Source organism: Oryzias latipes, chromosome 15 (assembly GCF_053564925.1).
Source record: "Oryzias latipes strain Hd-rR chromosome 15, Olatipes_Hd-rR_3.1".
Lineage (NCBI taxonomy): Eukaryota > Metazoa > Chordata > Actinopteri > Beloniformes > Adrianichthyidae > Oryzias > Oryzias latipes.
Window position 1 is genome coordinate 28,860,564 of NC_136251.1, and position 27,392 is coordinate 28,887,955.

The window sequence follows — 27,392 nt, forward strand, 5'->3', positions numbered from 1 at the left end:
TTAATTGAGAAAAACAGCACGGCAAAAGAGGGAACTGAAGGCATGTCATGTGCAGAACAAGGCATGTATTTCTGGCAAAGAGCTTCTTTGTGTCCAATAGGTGAGGGTGAGGGTTGGCACGAACGCAAGGCAGCACGACAATGCTTTTTATCTTAAAGATTTCATCACGTCAGGACAAAAGCAAAATCTACATAAACTGATTTAAACAGGATTTTCTAAAGAAATTAGGACACCAATCTCTCTATATATTATTTTACCACGGAAAAAAAAGAGCCTATGTGGTAGAAATCTTCTATACTTGCAGGGATTTCATGCATATTCTTTGATTTATTCAGGATTTCTTCTGTTTTTTGTTTAAGATTACTGTGCTTTGACACAGAGGTATAAAATGCGGAGGCTATTTATACACTATCTAGAAAATATAGACTAAACTGGGCATCTGAATGTTAGAAAGCTGAGCATCTCTATGGCAATGCGCAAACAAAAAGAACCTCAGCAGAAACTAAAACCTGTAACTATTTTTGGATTCCTGTTTTTTGAATGTTAAACAGACAAGTAATATTTAGTTGCTGTTTTTTTTTAGGGTTCTGCTTCACATTAATAATTAATTATGTCTTAAGAAGAAAAACAAATGCATAAAGATGCACAATAACCAGCATGTACTGCAATGGGCATTTGATCTTATTTAAAACTTGCATGAACTTCGAATACCTTTATATTACAGAAAAAAATTAACACTAAAGGAAAAAAAAGGATAGAAAATAGCAGCAGTTCACAAATTGTATTTAATTTCACACTCCAAGACAGCAAAATGTTTCTTGATTCAACAGTTGCACTGTATTTCAAGCTGTCAATGTTAAATTAAGCTTTTTCATTTGAAAACAAAGCAATTTGTTCAGTAATATTAAAAAAAGTAATAAAAATGTACATTAAACACAGATTCTTAAGCCATGGATGGATTTTTTCATTTACAGGTTATCACCCAAGGCTTAATCTGCTGGCTTCCGCAATGAAACTAATTTAAAAAGTAAAGTAATTGAAAGTGTAGTACACCAAGTAACCACTAGGGAGTAGATGGACAAGCAGATCAGTGCCCATTCATTCAAATGTCCCACTTTCTTCTTCTTCTTTGTCTTTAGGGTTCTCCACAGGATTTCACCCCTGTCGTCTGTCTGGGTCTAACGCAGAAAAATGGCGACTGAATTGACTTCTTTTGGTTGGAGCCATAAGTCATTTTCCATGGATGACCTCAAACTCACTCGGTCCAGTTCTCAGATCCAGTCAGTGCTTGAGACATTCACCTGAAAGCTCTACAGTGTGCCCCCTTGGGGTTGATCCACTTTTATAACAAAATAATCTCAGCCAGGGTTTAGAAACCCCTGTATCTTAAATCATCATAAGACTAAACTGGGGGGTTAATTTTTCATGTACTTTATTGTGTGATTTTTTATTTCAGCTTTGATTGACAGGAAATAGTTTAATTCACTTTAGGAGTGTACCGGGCGTGCAACAACAATTGTCAGAAGTATTATTGATAAGTCATATTTTAAGCCAAAATCTTGATGATTGTGGGGGAAAAGGCTCTGACTTTTGATTTGATTTGATTTGATTTGAAATGGTTTATTTCAAGCAATCAAATAAGAATAATACACAAAACAATACAATCATTGGTTATACATTCATACAATAACCTTTCGAACTGAGGATAATTAGACATATTAAAGGCATATTGCCCTAAAGATACCCCAAAGGTAACATCATGTCCTCCAGTTCGACACTAGTTTAAAATCAAAACTATCTCAAGATATGTCAGTTACGCAATCAAGTGAGTCCCATTAACTTCAATTTAACAAAAGAACTAAATCAATATCTTATTTTACACGAATCAGCGTTAGGATGACATGGTTTCATGATTGACAGGCAAATGACAGACGATTGTCATTGCGCCCCCCCCCCCCCCCCCCCATTAGATGGAAACTAAAACGCTATGTTCACACTGGGCTTCGAAACAAGCGTTAAAGCAACCACTTTCAAGGAAAAGTCTATGTGATTCCACACATATTCCTGTTTCAGGCTTCAGAACTTCTCACGCTTCGCCATGCATGCTTTTAAGTAGGTTTTTGGGCTCTACGTACAAAACGATAAAAGTTAAACCAGTTGAACTAACCAGGGACTGGGATTTAGTAGTGACGTATTCTTGCTCCTGCCATTCATGCCCAGTGTTTACGAAGCTTTAGACGTTTTCACGCTGTATCATTTATTCTGAAAAGTGGGAGTGAAGCAGCTGTGTTGGTTCATTCCACCATTGTGGAAAAACAGAAGTGAAGGGTTTAGAATATCGCTCTGTGGTGCAGGAATCTCCGGCCGCCACTTGTTGGCATTCTTGGGTTCCTGTGTCCATTTAAATAAAAACCCCAAACCTTGCTTTTTAAAATCCGCTTTCCATTCCCGTCCTTCGCTGATTTGAGGTTGTACTTTCTTTATCCACCGTCTAGCACTTACGCTATCTGGGCCAGTGGTCAGCAGCTTTAATCAATTTTTCAAAGGCCCTAGCTCTGCGCCTGTCATGGGATCCCAGCAGGACAGTAGGGAATGGACGCAGCAATAATAATTATAATGCAAAATCTAATCTGAATTATGCTCTAAAGAGATTATGTCAAAATAATCCCCTGAATAAACACAAGTTGGAGGGAGGAGAGGCCTCTCGTGATCAAACGCTCTGAAGGGAGCTCCTCTGTGTGGCTGGCTACAGTTTTCCTGATGGCTTTTGTGGAGTTTACAGTGTTTATTTTTGGGAAACCACAAGATTTCATTGGCTTAGATTTGTTATTATTAAACCGTAATGAAATGTCACTCAAACAGAGACATGTTCACTTAGCTTTACAGATTGCAGAGTGGTTTTGATGAAAAATCCAAGACGTCTAATTCCAACACAAACAGAAGATTACATTTTTTTTAAGGCGCAGTAATACATTTTCTTTCAGTTTGTTTACAGCCACCACCAAGACGTCATGGCGACTAATCCCTGGCTCGGTTTAGAGGCAGCTCTCTGCTGTGCCCCCTCCCTTGCTGACTGTGACCGCGGAGGGTTCAGAGATCAGAGCGGACGGGCACAGGGCTCGCCGCGAGGTCACAGGCTGCTCCTTTGCTGAGAAGGCTATTGTCCAGCGGCTGCAGAGCTGCATCACTGCCGCTCTATTCAGCAGCTCCACTAAAGTGCAGCAGAAGCCCTGGGCCTTTTGTCCCGACGCAGGATCTGTTTGAGCCGCGGAAAAGCGGCTCACCTCATCAACCAGTGAGTTTAGAGAAACAATTAGGTCTCTGTGAAAAGGAGGGGAGTTGCACAAGTCAAAAGACAAGTTCAGCACTTTCAGGATAACTGCAGCTCCATGACAAGGAGATGCATCAAGTCAGGACCTGTGAATGTGCTGCATGAATTGCATTTTGAATGTAAAAACATTTTTTAAGATAAAAAGAGCATAGTCTTAATTTACATAAATTGATTGTGTATTAAAAACTATTTACTTTTGTTAGTAATTACCTGAAACCTGAAATACATGGACGTTTTTGCTGTTTATTTAATAAATTATGTTTAAATAAAAATTTTAAAAAAATGAATGAATGAATGAATGAATGTTTAAATAGCTACTATATTTGTTTGTCTTTTTACTGAATGGCTGAAAATTAAAATATGTATTTCATCATCATCATTTATATATTTACGTAGGACAGGAGGTCAGAATTAACAAACACAACAGGTAAAAACAGAAAGATTTAAAAAGTAAGAAATGTTATGTATAACTTTAAACAAAGTCCCATTCAAAATATTTTCCGTCAACTTCCTGGTAAACTTCAGCAGGAAACAAAACATAAACATTCGTTTCGTTTTATTTCATTGATTCTTTTGTCGTTTTAGATCATTTTGGAACAAATCCGGAAAATTTTCTCCACAGTTTTTTTGTCCTGAAAGTTTAGCTGAAAACAGTTCCAGTAGATGGATAGTAAATGAAGACGCAGCGACACCTCAATAGAAACGGAACTACTTGAAAACACTCACAGTCCTTAAAGCTAAACTGAAAACAGAAACATTTTACAGACGCGGTCTGGTACGACTTCTCCACCATGCTAGCAAACAGTCAAATGACGTCACATAAATGATCAACACATTTTTGTAATTATTTCGACTAAATGTTGATTTTATATATATATTTATTTGAATTGTCAACTATATTTAAAACAGAATAGTTTTAGTTCAGTAAACTCAAGTCACAGATTTGCCACCGTGGCTGAAAATGTTGTCAACACGGCTAAATGTTGTTCTTCTGGGTCTGTTCTGCCAATAATAAAGCACTGGGCGCACAGATTTAAAAAACTATACGCGAACATGCATTCAATAATAATAATAACAATAATAAAGGCACTTTTAGTAGACAATTATGTCAGAGCTCTGTTTGTTTACAACAGTCTTTATAATATCTTATTCTACGATAGTATCATAATTTGTGCAGACCAATCACTATCTGACACGTCATCGGACCAACGGACAGCTAATCACATAATGTGACGTCAGCACTAGTCCGAGGACCCCGAACCGAAGTTCCAGCCAAACGGCCATGGTACCTTCACCGGCTGCGGGACCTGAAACTGAACATCAATGAGGGACCTTTCTGTGTGGAGTTTGAAGGTCCCCCCCGTGTATGTGTGGGTTTTCTCCGGGGTCTCCGGCTTCCTCCCACCGTCCAAAAACATGCTTCATAGGTTAATTGGCAACTCTAAATTGTCAATAGGTGTGAATGTGAGTGTGAATGGGTGTGTATGATTGTGACCCTGCGACAGACTGGCGACCTGTTCAGGATGTCCCCTGCAGGGGACAGGGTGTCCTCATAAGTGGCCGGGATAGGCTCCGGCAGCCCCGTGACCCCGAAAGGGAACAAACGGAAGGGGAAAAAAATCTGGTCACATTTTTTTTCCAACTCTGAAAATAATTGACTTTTACTTTAAAAATGAGAACCTTCACCGGACATTTATTTTGAAGATGTATTTACTTCCAGTACATTTAGCGTAATTTAAATACCTACAATCGAAAAATATCTAGCAACTTGCCTGGAAGTTTAGTTTTTGCTATACTTTACTATAATTATAAAGGTTGCAAATTTGCGAACTTTATAGTCGCAAATATTCATACCTGAATTATTGATTGCGTCCATCCATTGATTCGGTCAATCGTTAAAGCCAAGGACTATGTATTAGGGCAAGAAATAATTCAACACTTTATGAAAGCAAAGTGTTGCTTGCGTAAATGGTTGAAGAGTTACGGTAGTCAAAAGATTGTACAGACTGGAGCTTAAAATCAGGACTGATCAATAGTTGATTTGACAGCCAAAGTATTGGTTTGTTCGTCTCTCTGCCTCAGATTTGTATCCTCACTGGATGCATCACACAGCAACGACCCATGGCTTTGCGAGAAAGTTATCAGTTCCCAAGTATTAGCCAAGTGTCTGATCACGCACACAAAATGACCATATCACACACAGTAAAAAGGCCATCTGGAAGCATCAGCACTTCTATGAGCAGAATAAAGTCAGAGTGCAGTGACTTTCTCATTTACTGCGCCTCCAAAGAGCCCCATTATTAACTTCACATAATGCAGATGTGCTTTGGGCCAATTAGTGGTTGAGCCACTACCAATGTAAGCCCATAAAAATCCACCCTTCTATGATAATTCAACAACATGACTCATGGGTAAGACTGGACCACCGGCTTGTAAATGTGTCATGATTATGACTCCGCACTTAAAACGAATGGAGCAGCTTTGTATTTCATTCACACGGAGCTGGAGCTGGGCCATGTCTGTTGGTATCAGGGCTTCTAATGAAATAAATGGACTTGTGATAGTACTTATCCGACCTCCATAAGTGGCGTGCAAAGACAACGGCCCCACAGAGGATCAAAGGCAGCTAAACGTCTCTTCTTTTTTTTTTTTTGGGTTCTCCTACTATCCAGAGGTATTTAAGGGGAGTGCACAGGGGTGGGGGTGGGGGGGGGGCTATTTTGTTTGTGGAGACAGACGCCCTCATCCAGGATGTCTCTGTGTAATTACACACCACAGAAGACCTTCATTCCTCTCCTCTTCACAGAGATAAAAGACGAGACAGACAGAGGCATGTAATCGCTCCTCTGACTGAGGGGGGGTGGAGGAGGTGGGGGACCCTGAACGAAGGGACAAGAGGATGCAGTTGGGGCTTTAATAAACCTGCAGTGTTTCTTGTTTACAGTCCCTTCTTTGCAGAGTATCTATTTGACCGAGGCTTTCATTATTCTGCGTTGCCTCGGGACAGATGTGTAAATTGCTGTGCTAATGTTAGGCCCACTACTGAGAGCCTGAGACAGCAGGAGATTTACACACTCCACACCACCGCCTGCCTGTCACTCACAAACTCATGCTCACAAGAGCATAGACAAGGATGCCACCAGCGACAACAACAGTGTGTGTGCACACACAAGTGATGCACGTACGCACCCACACACGGCAGTGGTGAACGCTGACACGTATTCATAAAAGTTCCATTTTCTTCTAATAGTCTTCTAACATAAATCTTACAAAAGACTCCACTGCCTCATCACAAAAGGCTTAATAGCAGCAGTGAGGTTACAATCTGTCGCTATTGTCGTGAAAGAATGATGTTTTCCATCCCAGGGACTATTTACTCCTGAGAGCACAAAGCGCCAAACACCTGAAAGGTGCCTGTTGATGATCTCTCTGTGCTCCCAGCTAAGAGTTGCCGCTATTACCAGCAGGAGCAGCACTCGTCATGGTTGGTCAGTTCATGCACAAAACCTCTCCTGCTTCATTCATGAAGGTACACGGATGTCCCGAGGCCACGCGGATCTTGTGTTTTAGGAGCAATCCTAAGGAGAATTGCTTTGAATACTTTCGTGTTGGTTGGTGGAAACGGGGAGGCGGACACCGGTGCTGGCTGTGTGACCTTCACAGGTTCATTATTGCTCCGCCATGTGATCGTTTGCTGCGAAAGAGCTCAATCACCAGGTTTCCTGCAGCTCACTTTACAGGGATAACAAATCACAGCATCATGAAACTTTAACATGCATAGGAAGGAAACTGTCAGGACTTGGTCTGAGGGCTGAGTCAAACGCACCCATACGGGGGGGGGGGGGGTCGTCCCATACAGGTGCTGCAGGTTTTTGGGTTGTCCGGGTCCATTGAGGGTCGTAGAGAGGAGTGGTTGCATCTTAAGAGGAGTGCAGGTGCGTTTTGCAGTTCCCTTGAGGCTAATATAGACATAAGGGGATTTCATGAAAATTGAACGCACCATTTTCATGCGTGTAGTTAGTGTAACATGAATTATTTGTAAGGATTCGGAAAGATGCATGCTCTATGGACGTGTGGGTAATGCTGTTATATGGTGTCCTCACACCATGTTCTAGTCCAGGGGTGGGAAAACCTCTTGAATCGTGGGCCACAAAGGGTTCTTAAATTTGACAGGATGAATGGACCAGGAGCAGCCGCATTAAATGTTTTGGTAATCCAACTGACAAGAGAAAGATTTAACATGGAATTTGGATAAAAACATACTTACATTTTGATGGAAAACGGATGTGGACATTTTAAAACAGAACATTTTGGAGGTTTTAATTCAAAACTGTGGCCTTTGTTCTCATTTTAGTGCCAATTGCACAAATGTGTTATGTTCCTCAGGGAAAAATGCAAACTTGGTGAAATGTGGTGTTCGAATGATCGGAAAAATACCTGTCCAACTCAAAAAAACGCACACACGAACGTAAAAATCCCCCAACAAATCTTACCACACCACATAAATGAAAAAATAACTTTCTGAACCCAAACAAAGGTCAATGTATTTGTAGTGCACTATCTATGGGGACACACCTGGTAAAATAAAACATTATCAAGGATTATCAAAATATAATCTATGCCATTTTGGCAGGTCAGATTGAATAGTTTAACGGGCCACATATGGGCCGCACTGTGCCGTCTTCTGCTCTAATCGCCAGCAAGGTACTGGTTCCTTCCAGTCCGTGTGTGAATGCTGCATGCATGAGGTGTGCATGTGATAACCGTAAAACAGCTTTAGGATGTCCACACAAACTACCCTCTGATTGTCTAATTACCTCAATTCCAACAGGCTGCACACAAGCAACATACACTTATCTTGAGAACATCACTGATGGGCTCCTTGCGCTCCTTTAAGGGTGTAAAAAAATAAAAAAATCGGTACAACACGCCTGCATCTCACCAACGTCATCCTTACTTACTCTGACGCCGAATTTTCACTGGTCCGTCTGCGATGGGGAGGAGTGGTTTGTCCTGCCACCCCTATGTTCAGTATTTTGTTCCATTCTCTTTGCTCATCCAAAACCTACACCTCACTGAGTCCTTGTAAAATGCATGTTTTATGTCAAAAATGTTATTTTGTTTGTACTTCTTAAAGTAAACTGTCGTTCTATCTTTTTGTGTTAACACAACGGAGACGCGTCGCAAACGGACCATTGGAAATAAGCCTTGACTTGTTATCCAAGTGTTCACTGTGGCTCCCAGCACGCCTTTAGAAAAACGTGCTTGAACATTTTTGCTCTACTGGTTCACCAAGCAGTCCATAATCTTAACATTTTGTGCGGTTTGCCCATTTTTGCCCTTAGACAACCTGTATTCCCCCGTGAGGGCAGCTGTGACTGAGGCTTTACTTTGACGGGACGTTTCTGGAACTTTGTCAACAACAGTGACTTTTTAAAATGAAAACTAATATTGTAAATAGAGCTGATGGAAGCGTCCTTTTATGCCGGTGATTCCATAAAAGCGATGATGTTATCAGGAGAACAGACTGAGACACAAATAAGAAGAGGAATAGCTACACAAAACCAGTTGCTCTTTGTCCCAGTTCAATCACAGACTCTGAAATGATCTCCTCCATGTGTGTCCTAAACCTTTACCCTTCAGTTAAGCTGAATTTAGGCTTTTATTTCAGGATCAGACTGTGCAGATAAGTGAGGCAGAGTGCTTAACTCCAAACAAAGAGCCAAGGAACCACAACAAGAACAACCTCTTAGACCCACCTAGAGGCTCCAATCACCGCAAAGCACTGTGCATGTCAATAAACGACCATTATTCTGGGAAACGAAGGCATGTGAATGTACGCCCTCCACCCAGCCAGCTTCATGCTCCCGTGCACTCAGGAACAACAACATTTATAAACTGTGGTTGTCACACGCCACGGTAAGTGCATTAAAAGAAAACAAACATGAATAAATGAAGAACAGAAAGCTGGAGATTAAAAAAAGTCTGAATTACCAGGAATTGTGTGTCGTCTGATGTGTCTAAACTCTTGCTCTGACAATTAAGACATCCAAAATCCATTCTCACAATCAAAACTCTTTTTTGATAAGTAATGAGTAATATCTGCATGTTTTCACAAAGTGGGTCATATCAAATGTGAAGTCTTCATCTGCAATATTTTTTGGCACTAAAGCAAAAACCTAATGTACATATCATAAAATATGATATTAAAAAAGCATCTTATCAAATAATTTTCTTTTATGTGCAGGAGAATCAAAATGTCTGCAGGTGTGTGTACAACACAAACATATGGCGACATTTTCAGGAGCACTGACAGCAGGCAATCATTTTCTGTATGAAAGCTTTAGCCTTTCCAATCTTTGGGGAGGACGATTGGACCTCTTTATGATTTGGTATCACTTTATCGAGGTTTGCCGATACTCATTACCTTCTTGGTCCCTGCTCTGCAAAAACTGGGTTGAGGTCTGGACCGTCACACTTTTATTTGTCTTTCAGTCAAAAAACATAAAACATGTCCTTCACTGTTTTTTGTGCTGTATACAGTTCATAGTCAGACATGTATATTTTTAGAGCAGCTTTTATGCATCCGGAGACAAAACTTTTTTTCACTTTTGTAATTACTGTGGATTTTAATCAAGACCTTTTTACAGGTCTTGGGGACTTGGGGTGAGGCCTCTTTTCAGGACCATGGTCCTCATCTGTAGACTAACTTACTTGAGGATCTAAGAGTTTCTGCATCTGTAAAAGTTTGTAAATGTAAAGACTTTTGAACTTAGTATTTACATAATTTATTTAATGACCTTATTTATTTATTTGACTTTCAAGCTTTTATGGTTTATCATTTGTACATTTTTTGCCTTTCTATCTTGTATATCTATTCAGTGTCTCCTCAAACTATTAGCCACAGCTTCTCTGACCATTTTATGGTCGTCTTTTGATCGCTATGTTTTTAGTGCTTTATGACATTTTATTGTTTTAACTAATGTTTATATATGTCTTGAATGTCAACTACCTTATGTTCTACGCATGTTGATGAAAGCTGCTCTACTAATAAGGGGATTGATCGATAAAAAAATTAAATTTCATGAATTTTTTCTCTTTGGACCGGTGGTCTTTCTATGTGTAACTCTAGGGGCACTTGATGGAACTCCAGTAGAAACTTTGGATTTTACCCCTTGACTGAACCAGAGAACTGGACCGAGGGAGTGTGGTGTCGTAGAAAATGACTTACTTTGGGCTTAAACCAAATTTAAAGCGATTCAGTCGCCATTTTTTGGACGGCGCCATTTTCGAGCCAGACATTGTCAGGAACCTGTGACTGGTCTAAATTGGTCTAAGTCAACGTTTCTAAGTCAACGTTTCTATGGCAACCACTCTCTCCAGTCAGGCATGAGCTTTTTGGAAGGCTACAACCCTCCAACTTGAAAGAGGGCAAAATCTGTCAATCAAACAATTTAACGCTGGACGTGAGACCACCTACTTTTATTGAGGCATCTGATTGGTCAATTAAAAACTTGAATAATTTGCACTTCAGAAAGAAATATATTAACAAATGAGTATTATCAAGAACATGCTAAAAAAGGTTTAAGAGCAATAAATGGCTATTCTGACCAATAGAACGACTGAGGAATATGTCTTTATTTCTCTATAGAAGTCTATGAGATTTTGGCTTCTTGGAGCCAGCGAGCACTTCCTGTTTGGAACACAAGGGGGAGGGGTAAAAAAAAATAATAAAAAATGGGGAAATTAGGTTTACCCAATGAAGTTCAGAAATTTCATCTTTCACTGCCACCTTGTGAACTTCAACAATGAAGTCTGAGAAGTCTCTGATAATTGTTTTTTCTGCAATATTGTCCAGTTATACAATATTTAGTTAATAAATATTTTATTTTAGTTTAGTTCAGGAGAAACCTCACAATTGACGAAACAAGATGTAAAGTCTACAGTCTTTTACTGTAGATTTATTTTATCCGTTAAGTGCCATATCATTGGACTGCTCCAAATCTATTAAACAAATTGTTTAAATTTTGTTTCTCTGGAAAACAGATAGGGGGTCCTTCAGATTTTCCTATGCAGATTTACACCTTTTCAGTTTGTGAATCAAGGATCGTGCCTCCTGTGGTTCGTCCTATAGTCACACCTCTTTGTGTTTATGTTTCTGTGTCTGGCTGCACATACATAGGATTTTCTGAAAACTCTGCACAACCCATCTGTCCTGGAATCTGTCAGTCCATCTGTCTGTGTGTCTGGCTCTCTGCAGGTCTGTCCGTCCTTCTCTACGTGATCCATGTTTCTTTCATTAAGCAGCAGTTGACGAGTGCAGAGGCTGGCTGCAGCGTGAAGGTTGAAACTATAGAAACGGGAGACAGTGCTCTGTGCTTAATGATCCACTAGACTCATACCTATTCATCTCCCCCAGCAGAGAAGCCATTGCTGCAGGGACAGTCTTCCTCTGAAGATGCTGCGTGGAGCCCGAGCTACGGTACTGGATCAACCGGTTTTGTGCGACCGCACGATGAAGGGTAGTTAAATTTGGCTCCAGGACTAATGAGTATGATCCACTTAAGAGACTTCTCAATCAAAAACAGACCAAAACAATATGTGCGCGTGGCCTATCAAACACCAGCTTCTGCTGCTGAAAACGGTTATGAAGTGCAGCTGACAAGTAGCAGCAACAAAGTCAGAAGAGGAACAGCCAGAGTTAATGAACCCTCAGCAGTCCGCATGGCTGTCCATCTGCTTTCATAATCCCCATAAACGTGGCGCGCACAGCCATGCACACAAACACGCGTGGAGAGTCTGATTATCGGTATATGTGTACGATTGCATGTTTATGTGCAGAATTGAATGTTGCGCTGAAGGTAGGGGGGGGGCGTTCATCTATTACCATGGGTTCTACCTCGGCTCACCAGCTAATCTGAGTGGAGCGACGGAGAGAGGTGAGTGTGAGGTCAGCTGTTGAGCCCATCTGGTCACCAGCGGGGAGGAGGAGGCTTGAAACACATATCCGCTGACACACTTGATGCCTGTGCGAGCTCAGACACTTAAATCTAACCTTAATTACAAGCAGGTACATCTGCCGCATTGGATGGGAGCTTTTGTCGCTTCGCACATGCTGCTGGTTTGAAAACAGATCCTAACTGTCCCGCCTGGTCCGGGGTCGGACGTGACATGACGTCCCGCTCAGCAAATGCCGTGGAATCGGAATAACAGAGACAAGGTGTTTTCGAACGAGGGTGACCTTACTTTCACTCCAGCAGAAAACGGGGTAATACCTGAGTAACGCAATCCCATTGCACAAACCTGCACCAATGCCAAACACACAAGCCGAGCCGGGACGTGCCTGTCAGCCCTTGATTAAGACCCGCATCCAAGTGAGAAGAGAATCTTTACTGTGTGCTTGGAGGCTTCCAGCTACAGTCTCAAGAGGAAAAGCAAGAATTAAGTTGTAGAATTGGAGACGTGTAGAGGAATTAAAGAGTGGATGGTGCCAGATCTCTCTCGTTCAGTCCGCAATTATTGCAGTCCAAGAGCTGAAACAAGGATTATTGCAGCAACTGTGACTGCATGTATGCATCTGTTTATGTATTCAGCTGGAGTCTGCATCCCTGAACGTGATCTTGAAACATTGAGTTAAGTGGAAAAATATTTAAAAAAAGACAGGAGCAATGAAAATGGAAGGATAAAGTGATCAAAAGGAAGAAAAAAAAGGAGTAAATGTTCATCCAACCACAAGACAGACGTTGATAACAAACCATAGGAGACAGTTGTGTTAAACTTTAGACATATACACCTGTATGGTACACCTGTATGCGGGGGAGGGGGGGTTGACACGCAAGGGCTCTTGGGGTTTTTGGGTTGTCCGGGTCCATGGAGGGTCGTATAGCATCAGTTCCCAAGATGCTCGTACAGTCACCTCAAGGGATGTAATGAAAATGGAACGTACCACTGTTGTGTGTGCAGTAAGTGCAACGTGAAGTATTCATGAGGATAATGGAAGGTACACGCACTTATGACGTACAGGTGATGCTGTTGTACGGCGTCCTTACGCCACAGTGATGTCGTCTGTAAGGTACGAGTACTAAAAAATGCTGCACGAACAGGCTGTGCATGTGCCAGGAGGATGCCCAAAAATCTGCAGTCTTGTTGTCCTACTTTCTAACAGTCAGGCTGGATAGAGCACGTGCAGCGCTAACGGGCACCTTGTGCAGTGCGCAGGATTTGTAGAGGTTAAAATAATGAAAGGTTTGGACGACAAACCTGGGTCTCACCTACTTCCCCTTGTGTGTTGTATGATGCTACGTTCATATCGGGCATGTGTTCAAGAACACGCTAAAATGTGCATTCTTATATGCGCTTTCAGCATACGGGGTTCACGCTGGAAAAGCAGAAGGCGGCGTCTACATGTTCTTCTTTTTCTACTGTTTACTAGCGCATGTCTGCCACCTACAGTAATTTTTTGAAGTTGTGAAAATCTGGTAAATTTTGGTCCAGTCTTTTTTCCTTCTGAGCTCTATTCCGATATCTGAAAGACTTGGTGTCACATCATTCCAGTGAGGAACAAACCGCGATTTAATAATTTCTCCTCCGTGATCAATTTTCAAGCGGTCTTCCGTGGATCAAAAGCAACGTCATCCATTCGTCAATGCCAAATCTAAGTCCCTGATTGGTCAAAGTTCAACCTAGCTTGACTTTCAACGTGTTGAATGGCCGCGTGTTTAGTATGTAGAACCTGAAAACAAACATGTGAATGCGAGAATTTTGAATGCGGAAGCCTGAAATGCGCATACACGTAGACCTTTAATTGGAAGTCATCTTAGACTTTTTACTTGAACTGGAATTGCCGAGACCGGTGTGAACATTGCGTAAGTGTTCACTACAACCTGCCGCATGTCCATCACTCTAATTGGTCTACGACCTCGATATTTTGGGCCTTGTTTTTGCCCGCAGACTGCGCTTATGCAGCCGTAAGTGCAGCTAGGGCTTTACGTGCAACCACAGAAAACCCCTTCACCCTCATCTTCTACACCTACCAAACGCAGATAAATTTATTAAATACATCCAACTCCAGGACAAAAGATGCATTGTTTCTTAGCTTTGTGTTCCCAGAGTCATGTGTTTTTTTTTAGCATCAGATGTGCACATGTTGGCTCAGTGTGCCCGTCTCTCCGGGGAGGCGTCATTCCCTTACTTTTGAAACACCAGCTGCTCGGCGTGCGCTCCGAGAGGTTAGGCCCCCCGGTGGCACCCACATCCACTCACACCCAGGCATGACAAAGCCTCCCTCCGTCCCCTCCTTTACCCACCATCCAGGCACCTCCCACATTTATAAGTACCTTGAGGGCAGATGGGACTCTAATAAGCGTTACACTCAGAGAAATGGGATTTTTTTCACACTGCCTTCTAAAGAGCAATTCCAAAACTCTGTCAGGAAGCTCGCTTGGAAAAAAAAATGATTGAGAGAAGCAGATATGGATGGCTGAGACTGGTATATGTGAGACTATAAAGCTATTTATACGCCTGATGAGACTATCAAGAAACTGAGGGGAGAAGAAAAGGAGAACAGGGGACAAGCGATAGCAATTTATTGATGTGGATGTGGGGGAATGCAGCTTGGTACATCAAACTCATTAAAGAGCCCAACATTAACTGCCAGTCTTGTCTGCTGCAGCAGATGAAAGTTATTAGCCCACGTCTGGGTGAATTTTCCTACATGACAACTCCGTTACAAACAAACATTCACGGTCGGAACTTGACTAAACTTGGCTTGGTGGTCTTTAGAAGACAAAAAACAAGAATAAAAAAGATGGAAAGGTCCATTGTAGTCCTAGGCCAAAAAAGACATATGATAAAAAAGGCCCATTTTCAAGGTTTTCTAAAATCAATCAATGGAATCTGTAAATGAAACGGTCAACAAAAAACACCTTCCCACCCTCTTCATACACGAACCCCCACAAAAGACCCAACCTGCAGGTGAACAGGTGCAGTAAATCAAAATTCACCCCATGATCATGTGACATAGGGACAAAAATGGCGGCTACACCACTTTTCCATTAAATCCTCCATTACAAGAATAAAACAGTTTCAAGAAAACTAATTATTTCCAAATATGGAAAGTTTTTTTCTTGTTTTTTTGTACAAAATGTCATCATTCCACTAATTTTTAATTTCTTATAATAATATTATTGTGAATTAATTTATTTTGAATCATGAATGTTTTTATTTAATCAGCATAAATGTAAAAGATTTAAGATAAAATCAGTTTACTGTTTTATTAGAGTCTGTTTGATAAAATAAAATAAAATATAAAAGCTGTTTCCTGCAGCTGCAGCTCTGCCACTTCCTTTTAGAGGCTGTCCTGAATAAAATACCTGGAGCCAGGGCAGTTCACCTGGTAACCACTAGGTGGCTTCTCACACAATCAAACCCCCTGTAATGGAAACAGTCCACTTTAGGACAGAAATGGACATATTTTATGGAGTGAGTCATGGACATACTTACACATTTGACATGTGGATTAAAGCTGATGAACGCTAAAAAGCCAAAAGGAAGATACAAACTTTTCCAATCATGTAAGGAATAAAAAAAAAGGTTATTTGGCTTTCCACTGCTTCCTTTAGAAAAGCACATAAAAAAAGTTGAAAAAGGACAAAAGCTCTTTCTTTTTTTTATTGACAAGGACACACGCAGCGATTTGGACCAGCACAGCGACTCAAATGCTGACAGAGCCTGTGATCTATGGACCTCATTGCAGCCACATTTGCTGTGTGTGTGTGTGTGTGGGTGTGTGTGCGTGTGTGTGTGTGTGCGTGTGCATGCGGCTAAAAGGGCTGCTCTGGATCTGGCTTGACCCCCCGTAGAGAATCCTGATCCTGTTGGTTACGACGCTCAGAGAGCTGCCAAGATCTTAAATGAAAATTCCTGCACTAACTCACTCTCCCCTTCAAAGTGACCCAGCAGGTCTGTCAGTATTATCCAGGCTGCTGGCGGTGGCGGCGGCGGCGGTGGCGGTGGGATGGATGGGGGCTGTCTTTTTAACATTTGATATGGCTGTCTCAGAGAGGAAACTTTTAAGGACCCCCCCCCCCCCCCTCCACACCCACAACAGTAACACACCTACAGCAAACGCAAAAAGACGATGTGGTAAAGTTGTAAATTAGTTTGTGTGTCCCGTGCCCCCCCCCCCCTCCCCATCACCCCTTTACCACACACAAAGGGGCAAAAAAAGCTTTTTGGAGTCTCCTATTCATCTGAAGCACAATGGAACCCCGCAGAGGTTTTCTTCCTGTTTGCCTGTCTGCTCCACCCATCTGCCCTCATGGGGCAGGATGGAAGGGCAGGGGGTACCCTGTCCTGCCGGCAAAAAAAGCAACAAAAAAAAACTCAGCTCCTGTCTTAACCGCCCCCCCCCAGTTTATCTCTCCATGCATCACACACTACATTTATTAGCTGCTTCAAGAACGGTGACACAATCTTATCTTTTCTCTGCAGAAAAAATCAATTGAGAGTTAGTCATTTTTCCTGTGTTGCTGAAAAAATAAATAAACTAAAATTAAAAAAAAGCAGCAGTTTGACCTTGGGATCAGCAACTCCATTCAATAAACTATTCAACTTGTAATAAGTTGAAAAAGTTTGGATGCTGCACTTTTCTGCAGCTTTAGGTCCCACAGTGAGACCAGACCAGGGCAGCTTAAACCAGAAGGATAAACACCATCAACCCAGATTGTTAAGAAAAAACCCAATAAGATCTTTGCAGAGAAACAAAAACCGTCTCTTTTTTTCCAGTTTCAGTCCAAACTTTTGTTCTCCATGCTCATCCCTCTCCTTTTCCTTCTACCTTGCGACCTGCAAAGCGCTCGCCGTTTGCTGCAGATTTATGGGCGCCACTAACATGCAGAGTATCGGCAAAGCATTAAACATGTCGGCTCTTAATACTGTGAGCTCTCTCCATCGATAAGAGCCTTAATAAAAACATCCCACTGGTCGATTTGTGTGTTTCTTCCCTTTCAATCCTCTCTCTTTGGAAGGATCATTCCTCCTTAACTACTCTTTCTTCTTCGGTGTAAGATGTTACATGTCTCTGCAGCACGCTGTCTCCATTTCCACCTTTTTTCTCCTCCCCGCTTCAGTCTGGACTGTGCCAGAAGTTTAATGATGCTTGAATGCCACCGCTAAACAGTTTTGTTCTTTTGTCTTTTCTCATAAAAGATGCTTAAATGCCCGAGATCAATCCATCTCAACATGACTCTCCTCCTCTTTTGTTTTTGATCCACTTTTTGTTTGTTGGTGTGCTCCTTTAGGACCCCCAGCTTCACTACTGCTAAAACTCTGAAATCTTTCCTGCTGCCTAAAATCCTCAACTGTCTCCTCTGGTTACACCACAAAGAGCAAAGTGGGCAAATTCCCTCCCAGGCCTAGTATTTTTGCCAAGAATTTGAGGATCATAAGCACATTTAAAATATTAACAAAGACTACTTTGCACTTATGAATAATACAGCAAAGTGGGCAGCGGCTGGCCAGTGATCCATCCATCCATCCCCTGCTGCCTGGAGATCATAAAACTAATGCACCGCCTGGGGACAGAATGTGGCCCGGTCTGGTCTCCAAGCAGGACCGGTCTGTGGAACTAGTCTCGCTCGTACCTGACGACCGGTTTCATCCATCGAGGTGCTCACACACCTGTCCAGGCCTCTGCAAATGCAGCAACCTGGCAGCCCTTTTGTTAGGAACTGCATGTTTCTGAAATGCTCCGATCTAATCTGACATCTCAATCTGTTCAGTGTCTTTGAAGCCAAATCCACTTCAGTGTTTGCTTGAGGTCAGCTTTCATGTCACATTCCGTCTTCTTCCACCCGCCTAAACCTTCCAGACCCGAAAAATCTGCAGAAATCATAAAAAACCAGCCCAGCATTTCTTCAAAGATCCACTCTGATCATCTTTTGAACTATTTTCAAAGTGCTTCCAGTGGTCACAGCAAACTATTTGATCCCTGCAAAGATTTAAAACTTTGTTTTTAGTCATGCAAGATACTTGACCGGGTTTTCAGTTGTTTGAATGTCTCTTTGCTCTACACTTTTCCAAGCTTTTCTAAAAATCAACACAGTGGGGATTTTTTATCTGATTCAGAGCTAGGATATAGGCATAAGGAAAATATTATTAAAATGAGTCAAAATCATTATACTTTAGACAACAGAAAAACTTGATTTGGGATTCAATAAAACCTAAATGTTTCTGTAATTTTTAGTTTAATTTTTAAAATTCCATAAATGTTCCATAAATGTTAGACTGGAAACATTTTGGAAACAAACATGTAGATTTACATTCTGAGAATAAATGCTAGTTTTGGAATTTATAGGGATTTAATAAGATGGATCCACTTGAACTAAGATTCTAATTTTGTTCATATTTGTTCTAAAATGAGTCATTTCCACTTATTACACAAGTTTTTTTCTATTATTGTAATCAAAATAAGTTACTATTAGGTTAAATAAAACTCGAAACGCAGCAAAAAAATACTCATTATTGGGCTGTATAACATTCAAATTTAAGTAATTATATATTCTAAATATCACTTTTTGAGCTTATTTTTCCCTTTTTGAATGTTTGTGTGGAACTCCTTGTTTCTAGATCTTAATATCTTTAATATATTATTATAAACGGCTAATTTTAGAACTTTATAGTGATCTTCCTCTTAAGATTAAAGTTATTTTCCTATTTTTAAGCTACCAGCTAAAATCCGAGCATTAATAACCTGCATGACCCCTTCGACGTGTCTCCTAGCTACTCTTATTAAGCTCACAAAGAGGCTCCTCTTTGGTGCCAGGAGTCACTGTAGGAGCTAGCTCCTGCTTTTGTTTTGGAGGAATTCTCATCAGATAAATCGGAAGAATTTAGCTTTTTTGTGTTTTATTCACATAGTAAGTGTCTACTTTCTGTTTATTTTTATCAATAAAGTCCCACTCTGATCACCTTTTGTTCTATTTTCAAAGCAGTGTTCTATTAATTAGGCTTTAGACATTTTTTTGCCAAAACCAAAAAAACGTGTTGTTTTCTAGTTTCTGCAGGGCGACAGGAGTTCATTAGAAAATCACCTCCAAGCAGGACCATTGGAGTGGGGCAACCCCACCCCCCTTTCCCTTTATTGGGTTGTAGTAAGTGGATAAAGATATTCAAAGGGGTTTCTGGATCCATTCGAATGAGACCGTTTGTTGTCACTTTTCTTGAGAGCCTCTGTGGGAGTGGCTGACATGCTACGCTGTGTAACTCCGAACAGTCCTCTCCACCAGGCCTCACCGTCTGCACCGACCACTCATTTCCTCCACATTTCTGCTGACCAGCTGCTCATCTCTGGGTCAAAACGCAGGAAAACCCACACTGCACTTATGTTTAGCCTCTGATGAAGTCATTAATATTGACATACATAAAGCAGCTCGGTCAGCAGCGGGGTATAGTAACAAGTGTTCCTGGCAGACTATGTAATTAATGTACGCGTCAACTCAGACACAGAGCGGGAAAACCTGAGCTCAGCAAAAGAAAACAGAAGAGAAAAAAAAACAGGCTGAAGAGAAGTTTGCACATCGAGAAGATAAATGCAATCTGTCCCATCATGCCTTCCCTAAATAGATCTCTGCCTTCTGTGCTCCCAGACAGAAACTTTACTGGGTCACACTGCGTCAGCGTGCACCAGTGCCGCCCCCCTCCTCTCAGGTTTACTCCCCTAACAGGACCTCACTGCAACCTGCCACTGTTTTTATCAACATTTCTAATTTCTTATGGGGGGATTTAAGAACGGCCTGCATTTTTAATAAACATAAGCTGCTTTCCACTCAGCCCGGCCAGGATCCAACACATGGAGGACCTCTGGAGGTATGGGCCATGGATTCCTGTTTCCACTCGGAACAACAGTCAGACGGTGACTCAATTAAAAGATGATTACAGATGTCAGTGAGTGAAAAAGTGAGGGCTTCAGCAGAAAGTTCAGGGCACAGAAGCCCAGACTCCACACTCCATGTTCTGTGCATTGTTCTTATTCAGCCTAAACCAAGCTTAATCCACAAACCACTAAACCCTGCAGATTTCTGCTTTTTCAATCTCCTCAGGCCGAGGGAGTGGGGAGGAAAAAGTCCACACTGGCTTACAAACATGACACAATGAAAGAGGCGACAAGCAAAAACAGATGAGAAGCATTTAGGTGAACACACCAATAGTGTCACGTGGTGCATGGATTGTGGTCCATTACTGTCTCAAGAGTCAAAATGGATTTTCAAAAGAGATGAATGACATGAATGACATGACCAACTGAGAAGGAGAAACCCGACGGAAACTTTCAGCGGTTCATTTTTTCTAAATAGAAAAACTCACCTGCACTCTGTTCCCCTGTCTTCCATTAGAGGAAGCTTGTTTGGTACCCTTGCCCCCCACCCTTTATTTTTTCTGTGTGTGTGTGGGGTGGGGGGGGGGGGGGGGCAAGAAAGGAGCAACACTTTAATTACTGCCGGCGCACCGGGGGACTTTGATTTTTCCGCTCCAAGTGAATCTTGAGGAAAAGCCCTGACTTCAGATCTGCTGCAGAACCTAACTGGATTATTTTGCGCGTGCGTCTCTGAGCGCACATATGCTCCACAAATTAAACGCCTTATGAAACATAAAAGATTAACTTACCACCAGTGCCAGACACGACATGCCTCCCGACCAGGAAGAGAAGGACCAGATAAACGAGATCTTCTTTACGCAGCATCCGAAGAAAGCGCATCTTTTCCGGCTGCTCTGCCAAGGCTGAGTCTCGGATGGTGCTGCTCCAACTGGACTCCTGACTGAACGGAGCGATGATTACAAACCCAGCGGAACTGAAAGAATATCGGGGAGGTGGTCTTTGTTTTCTCCTTCCTTATTTTAGTTTTTGATTAAATGCCTCCATCAGCCAACAGCGCGCGTAGAAATGAAGGCGCGTTCATTCCGGCCCCTGCCTAAAGTTTTCAATGGTCCATGGAAAATACTGTGCGCCCCACAAAAGTGTGGTTTCCAGGTTGACCCCCTCCTCCGCTCCGCTCTGAGCCGCTCGCGCGCAAAGGCGCAGCAAAAAGTCAGCAAAAAGTTTGGAGCATCGCTGCGCCGAACCAAGACATTAAACTAGGAGACGGTCCAGTTCCATGTGGAGCAGAACGCACATCTGCAGCCACAAACAGAAAAATTAACACATTAAATCAATGACAGTAAAAAAAAAAAGATCTTCTGGAGAAGAAGCTCCGAGGGACGCAAGCACTGGAACGCACTCCAGACCGCCGCGTGTTTCCGTCTGTCCCGGTCCGCAAGGTGTAAACATGAACACGGGGAAGAACGCCAGCCTCACTGTGCCAACCTCCGGACTACCAGCCCCCGTCTGGCCAATCATAGATCATCCTCCTCCTACTCTCAGACTGAGAGCTGTACGAGTGAAGGTGCTCTATAGGAGAGGAGGAAGGAGATGTGGAGGGGAGAGAAGGAAAACCCGGACTGCGAGGCCTGGATTCAGGAAACAAACTCAAAGTTGAGCTCAGGTTTGAAAGTTTTTAATAACCGAGCGACAGCTGAAGACATCTGAATACGTTTCTGTCCTTAATAGATCTATTCAAACCAGATTCTAACCATAGACATGTTCTGACAGCAGCGGAACAACCGTTTTCTGTGAACCTCCCTGCGTCCTCGCCTCCAATTTTACTCCCGACGGCCGCAAGAGAGCAGCCTCCCACAAATGAGACCATCTGATGCTGGATGCCCCCCATTGAGACTGGTGTGAGGCCCCCAGGGTCACCTAATGGTTTATTTTATTGCACTACACTTACATAGGAAGGTTTGGGTTGTTGTTTTTTTCATAGCTCTTTTTAAAAATCTTTGTATTCATCTGCTTTTTAACTAAGGGCAGCAGCTGTGCATGATAGGATCTAAAGACCAAAATCATGTTTTTGGATGTTTTTAACAGGTTCTTGTGACATTTTTCTTATGATGGGGGACATATGTAGAGAAAATTAAGTATCTTCAATTTAAATTGTTGTGAATTAAGACCAGATAAAAAATGCTGTTGGAAAAAGATCGTATTTGTGACGCTGGGTGGGCCACAAGCTCCCTAGTCCGCCCCATTCTGATGTATCTCCTTGCAGACAAATAGATCCATGAACATCTTGGTTTTCCTCGTCTGAGCTGGAATCTGGATCTAACCTGAACGGCTGGATAGCTCCAATATTACTCGCCTTTTTGTTGTGCCGGTGATGTTAGCTGGGGGGTTTGAGGGGCTGTAAACTAGCTGGGGTGAGTCAAAACAGATGGAGGATGGGAAAAAGTGGCAGGCTTACTCCATACCAACAGTCCCGATCACACCTCAGAAGTGAATTTGTACTGTCGACACTCTGCAGAAACTATGTTTTCAAAAACAACACAGATTTAGGATTTTGGCTAAAAACAGCATAATCCTAAAACCAATTTATTAAAAGATGATCAGAGTGGGACTTTAAAAATAGCCTTCCAGACATTTTGCTAACTTCCTAATGGACTGATGAGGATGCAGACATAAAAGCCCACAATTCTATTACCTTTGTTTGTTTTTTTTTAACATTTCATGGAGGAATGATGCTCCAGGTCTGCATGAACTCTAGAAGCTCTGGGAAAGTTCTCTGATTTGACATCGGTCTGCAGTCTCCCTCCTAGAGCAGCAGCTCTGTGAGAAAAAAATAAAACAAAATCACAGATGATCTTCCTCTCATAGTCTGGCTCACATGTTCGGTCATGTGGTGAGAAAGTTTATCCTTACTTGACTTTCCTGATATTCAAGAGTAAAACATTTGTGATTAAAGACATACGAGTTTCCGAGTAAATGACGGAAGCTAAGACACAATCCATATGTGTGTATTTGTGTGCGATTGTGGCTGAGCCTGAAGCAAAGCGGCTCTCTGAGACGTGACAGTAGCTTTCAACAGAACATCAATGCCCCACTTTGCTCAAATCCTACATCAAAGGTTATAATCCATCTGGACAAATGATGATTCTTAGACTCTCCCCTTCAATGACAATTATGCCGTTTCCTGGAGCATCCGAATTTTCGCTCCGGATCAGTTATTTATTCGCTGAATCTTTATTGTGAGTTGGGGGGGGGGGGGGGGGGGGGTGAGTCAGACAGGAGGGGAGTGACAGAGGCAGGGATACACTGTCAGAAACGGTGAGAGTGAGGAGGGTAATGTGTGAAATGGAGTTTGCAGGTTGAGCTGCAGACAAATTTCACTTGTAGAGCTGCAAATTCATTTTCTGTTTGCGTGTCCGTGCATGCCACATTTTCTGATTGCACTTCAGTGCCACCTTTGGCTGACAACCTTCCTCTTTTTTCCTGTATGAATTCATTGTTTTACCAGACTAATGTCCTTTTTGCTCTAATAATTTTCCTTTAAAACAGTTTTTTTTGTGGCAACGTTTGAAATCAGTCTGTTCAATACCACCCCAACCTATTTTTTTCACAAATATTTTACGTAACATTACACAATAATTCCACAATAAACCTGAAACTGTACAAAAAAACTTAATTCTGAAAGAAAAGGTGTCCTTTTTTCCACTGCAGAAAACCCCAAATTAAAGATAAAAACGTTTATATCTTAAAGTCCCACTCCAATCTTCTTTTGATCGATTTTAAAGAGTAGCTGTGGTGTATGTCCTAGAAAACATGCCGTTTCCTAGAACATAGTTTCTGCAGAGCGGCAGGAGTTCATTAGAATTTCAGGGGGAGCAATCCGATCTACCCTCTCCCCTCCCCGTTGCTGAGAGCTTTATGTTTACATGCTCTCCAGATGTTACAGCCCCCAACACCTCCTACTTAACATTACTGGTGGGGCAAAAATGGCGAGGACATTTGGAGCTATCAGGCCGTTCAGTTTAGAGCTAGATTCCATCTGACACGAGGAAAACACAGACGTACATGGATCTATTTGTCTGCAAGTGGATCAGAATAGAGCGGAACAGGAAGCTTGTGATGTATTTTCTACGTGATGAATGCAATATTTTTCTGACAGATTTTATTCGTCTGCTCCTGATTCACAGCCATTTAAATAAAAAAAACAATACATTTTCTTTATAATTGTCCTTCATCATCAGAAAAAGGAATCAAGAAAATGTTAAGTGGATATTTTTAGGCCAAGTATGAATAGATGACATATACATGTAAAAATCCAGAAACAATGTGAAAAATGATCTAGAAGAGCTTAGCCAGAGTTCCAAGGATTCATTCTTCTGAGTTATTTTTATGTCCCATAATTCTTGTTTTGTTGGATTTAAATCAAAAATGTCAACGCAAATAAATATTTTAAAAACCTTTACATTTAATTTTGAATGACAACTTTACCAATGCATCATTCCTACGCTGTTCCAAACAAACAAAGTGACTGGCAGACGCAGGGACTACTAAAGGTTAACAGAGACACAAGGATTATGCTTTTAAATTGGAGATCCAATCCTAAATGTTAATCAGATTTAGTCTTTTTGGAAAATATGGTTACCTCTGAAAAATTAAGTTGGACTTCCATTTTTTTTTTAAATATATATATATTGTTCTCTTAAAATTGTTTGTTGTTTTTGCTTCTACCAAGAACACACTAATGAGTTAATTACACATTTATCACCAAACCACGTTTAAAATCTTAAATTGACTCTTGGATTTATCTTTACAATAAACACATTTTCCTACCGATCCTGAGTTTTGTTTTTTCTTCCATGATTCAAACAAATCTGTGAACAAGTATGTGGGACGTTCTTATTTTGCTGATCTCACCTGGGTTTCAGTGCTTTAAATAAATGCACCAGATTGCATATAACATTCCAGATGTTCTGCACATGTCCTTGTACATTAGTTTTCTCTTCATTGCCTGTGTTACATGTTTAGATTTCCTCTAACCAAGCACTTTTTTGGGGGGATTTACGTTGAACTTTTTCTTCAAAGACCCACTTTAATGAAAATGGTTTTTTTAACATATTCTTGTGGCATTTTTCTTCACAATGGCGGATACATATAAAGAAAATTACGTAAAAAATTGCATTTCTGAGTATTTTTAAATTCAAATTGTTGTTATTAAGGAGCAGACGATAAAAAAAGCTGTTTCATAAAGATCTTATTTGTGACGTCGGAAAACGCTGGGCTCTGGACAAGGCAAAGGGAAAGGGGGGCGGGGTTGCTATGTGCCAATAGTCAAGCCCACAACTCTAAGAGGTGAATTTCTGATAAACTACTACCCCTCTGCAGAGACTATGTCCCAAAAAAACGAAACAAATTTTTAATAAAACCGCATGATCAAAAATAAAAGACGACTGGGAACGCTTGAAAACAAATCAAAAGATGATCCGAGTGGAACTTTAAACATATAGAAACAGGAAGTAGACAATTACTGTGTGAATGAAACCCAAATCTTTCTCACTTTTTTGATGAGAATTCCCCCAAAACAAAAGCAGGATCTGTTATTTCTGTAACTGTCAGATCCCATTACCTCACGGTGACTCCTAGCACCAAAGAGGAGCTCCGTTTTGAGCTTAATAAGACTAAATAGGAGACACGTCTTCTCTTTCGAAGGGCTCATGCAGGTTATTATCTCTCAGATTTTAATAAGATTTAAGCTCTTTATAGCTTCAATGAAATGGTTGGTGTCTGGAGGAGTTATAGAAAAACACGTTTTATGATATAAAGCCCACAACTAACAGTGTTAGAAATATTTGACACAAAAAGATTCAAACAGTCAGTGGTCCTGCTCTGCTTTCCACAGATTTGTCTTATAAAATAAATGATGAGAGGACAAAAGAAACATTTTGCGGGAGTTTTTATTTGAAGAGATGTTCCATTTTTTTATGCTCATATCTCCAAAATCGGGTGGCAAACATGTCAACCCACGTGAGTGTTTTGACAGTTTTAGCTCTTTAAAATTAAAAAACAGATAAACTGTGTGCATAAATAAGATTCAAGAGAATAAAAAGAGACAAAACACAAGACTTGGAGGACTTTTGAGATAAATTCAACTCAACTCAACAGATGTGACAGAAAAGGAAACAAAAAGAAGAGAGACAGGGTTTTGAAAGAATTGACCTAAAGAACTAGAAGATAAAAGCAGCATTAGTTCTCTTGTTGACACCTAAAAAAGACCCGAAAACCTGATCAATGACTGTGCTGTTCAAATTACAGACCTTAAGGTCTGGAAAACAATCTCACAAAGCTAAAAACAAGACCAACAACAGCTCTATTGATGCAGCAGAAATTACTGTCAAGTTAATCTGCGCTTAATGTAAATAATTAAAGTAAATGGTAAAAAAAAATTATCATTGTTTTAACTTTAAAATACTTTTCTTACTGTGAACGTTTTTGTAAATTATGCTCTGAAAAAAATTCCTTGTTTAAAAGATCTAAAAGATACGTGAAATGCAAATTTTTCAAAAATATTTTTGAAGTTTTACTCTCTAAAACATGAAATTCAAAACATTTTCTTACATGCATTAATGAGAATTTCATAATAACTTATGACTGTCATTGTCATGAATAATAAAAATATACAATAAAAACAAAAACAAAAATGTCCAACCAGGCAGGCTTTAAACATTCATTTGACAATTTTTTGTTTGGTTTGTTCATTTTGGGCAGCAGCAATTAGTAATATTACATATTATAACAAAAAACAGCAACCAAATTTGACCCTTTTGGGTTCTCCAGGGTTAAAAAATGCCATCAGTTGATGTTAAATTAGAAAGAAAATAAAAAACACACATATAATAGAACCCCCAACATTGAATTAATATACCCAAAATGCTAAAAATAGCAATATAGTTAACGGTTTTAAAGAAATTATTCTGACCAGAAGATGAAAACAGAACCAGATTATGTCAACAAAATAGACGAATTTTGACCTGGACAACGAATTTTATTTTAAAGTTGAATTAAAAATCAGCTGAAATGCAATTTATCCATCTTATTAGTTATTTCTTAGACAAACATTTAATTAAAAATGGTCATATTATATTAAAAATAGCAGGAATTGACTTAATGATAAACCTAATAAGAAAAATAAAACTT

At 40.8% G+C, this 27,392-nt stretch overlaps 1 protein-coding gene across 4 annotated transcripts in view; it reads right to left on the minus strand.

The window, feature by feature from the left end:
- The window catches only part of unc5b (unc-5 netrin receptor B), a 66,492-nt gene extending 44,722 nt beyond the window's left edge, over positions 1-21,770 (minus strand). For 3 of the 4 annotated variants that reach the window (XR_013647671.1, XR_013647670.1, XM_023963580.2), the window contains exon 1: positions 20,993-21,762. Coding sequence is in view for 2 of the 4 variants with exons in the window: in XM_023963580.2 (XP_023819348.1) it covers positions 20,993-21,083 (91 nt within the window). In the remaining 2 variants the exon portion in view is untranslated. Of the gene's footprint in view, positions 1-20,992 lie in introns of all 4 variants that reach the window. The other variant, XM_023963579.2, reaches the window with a different exon arrangement.
- Between the last annotated feature and the right edge of the window lie 5,622 nt (positions 21,771-27,392).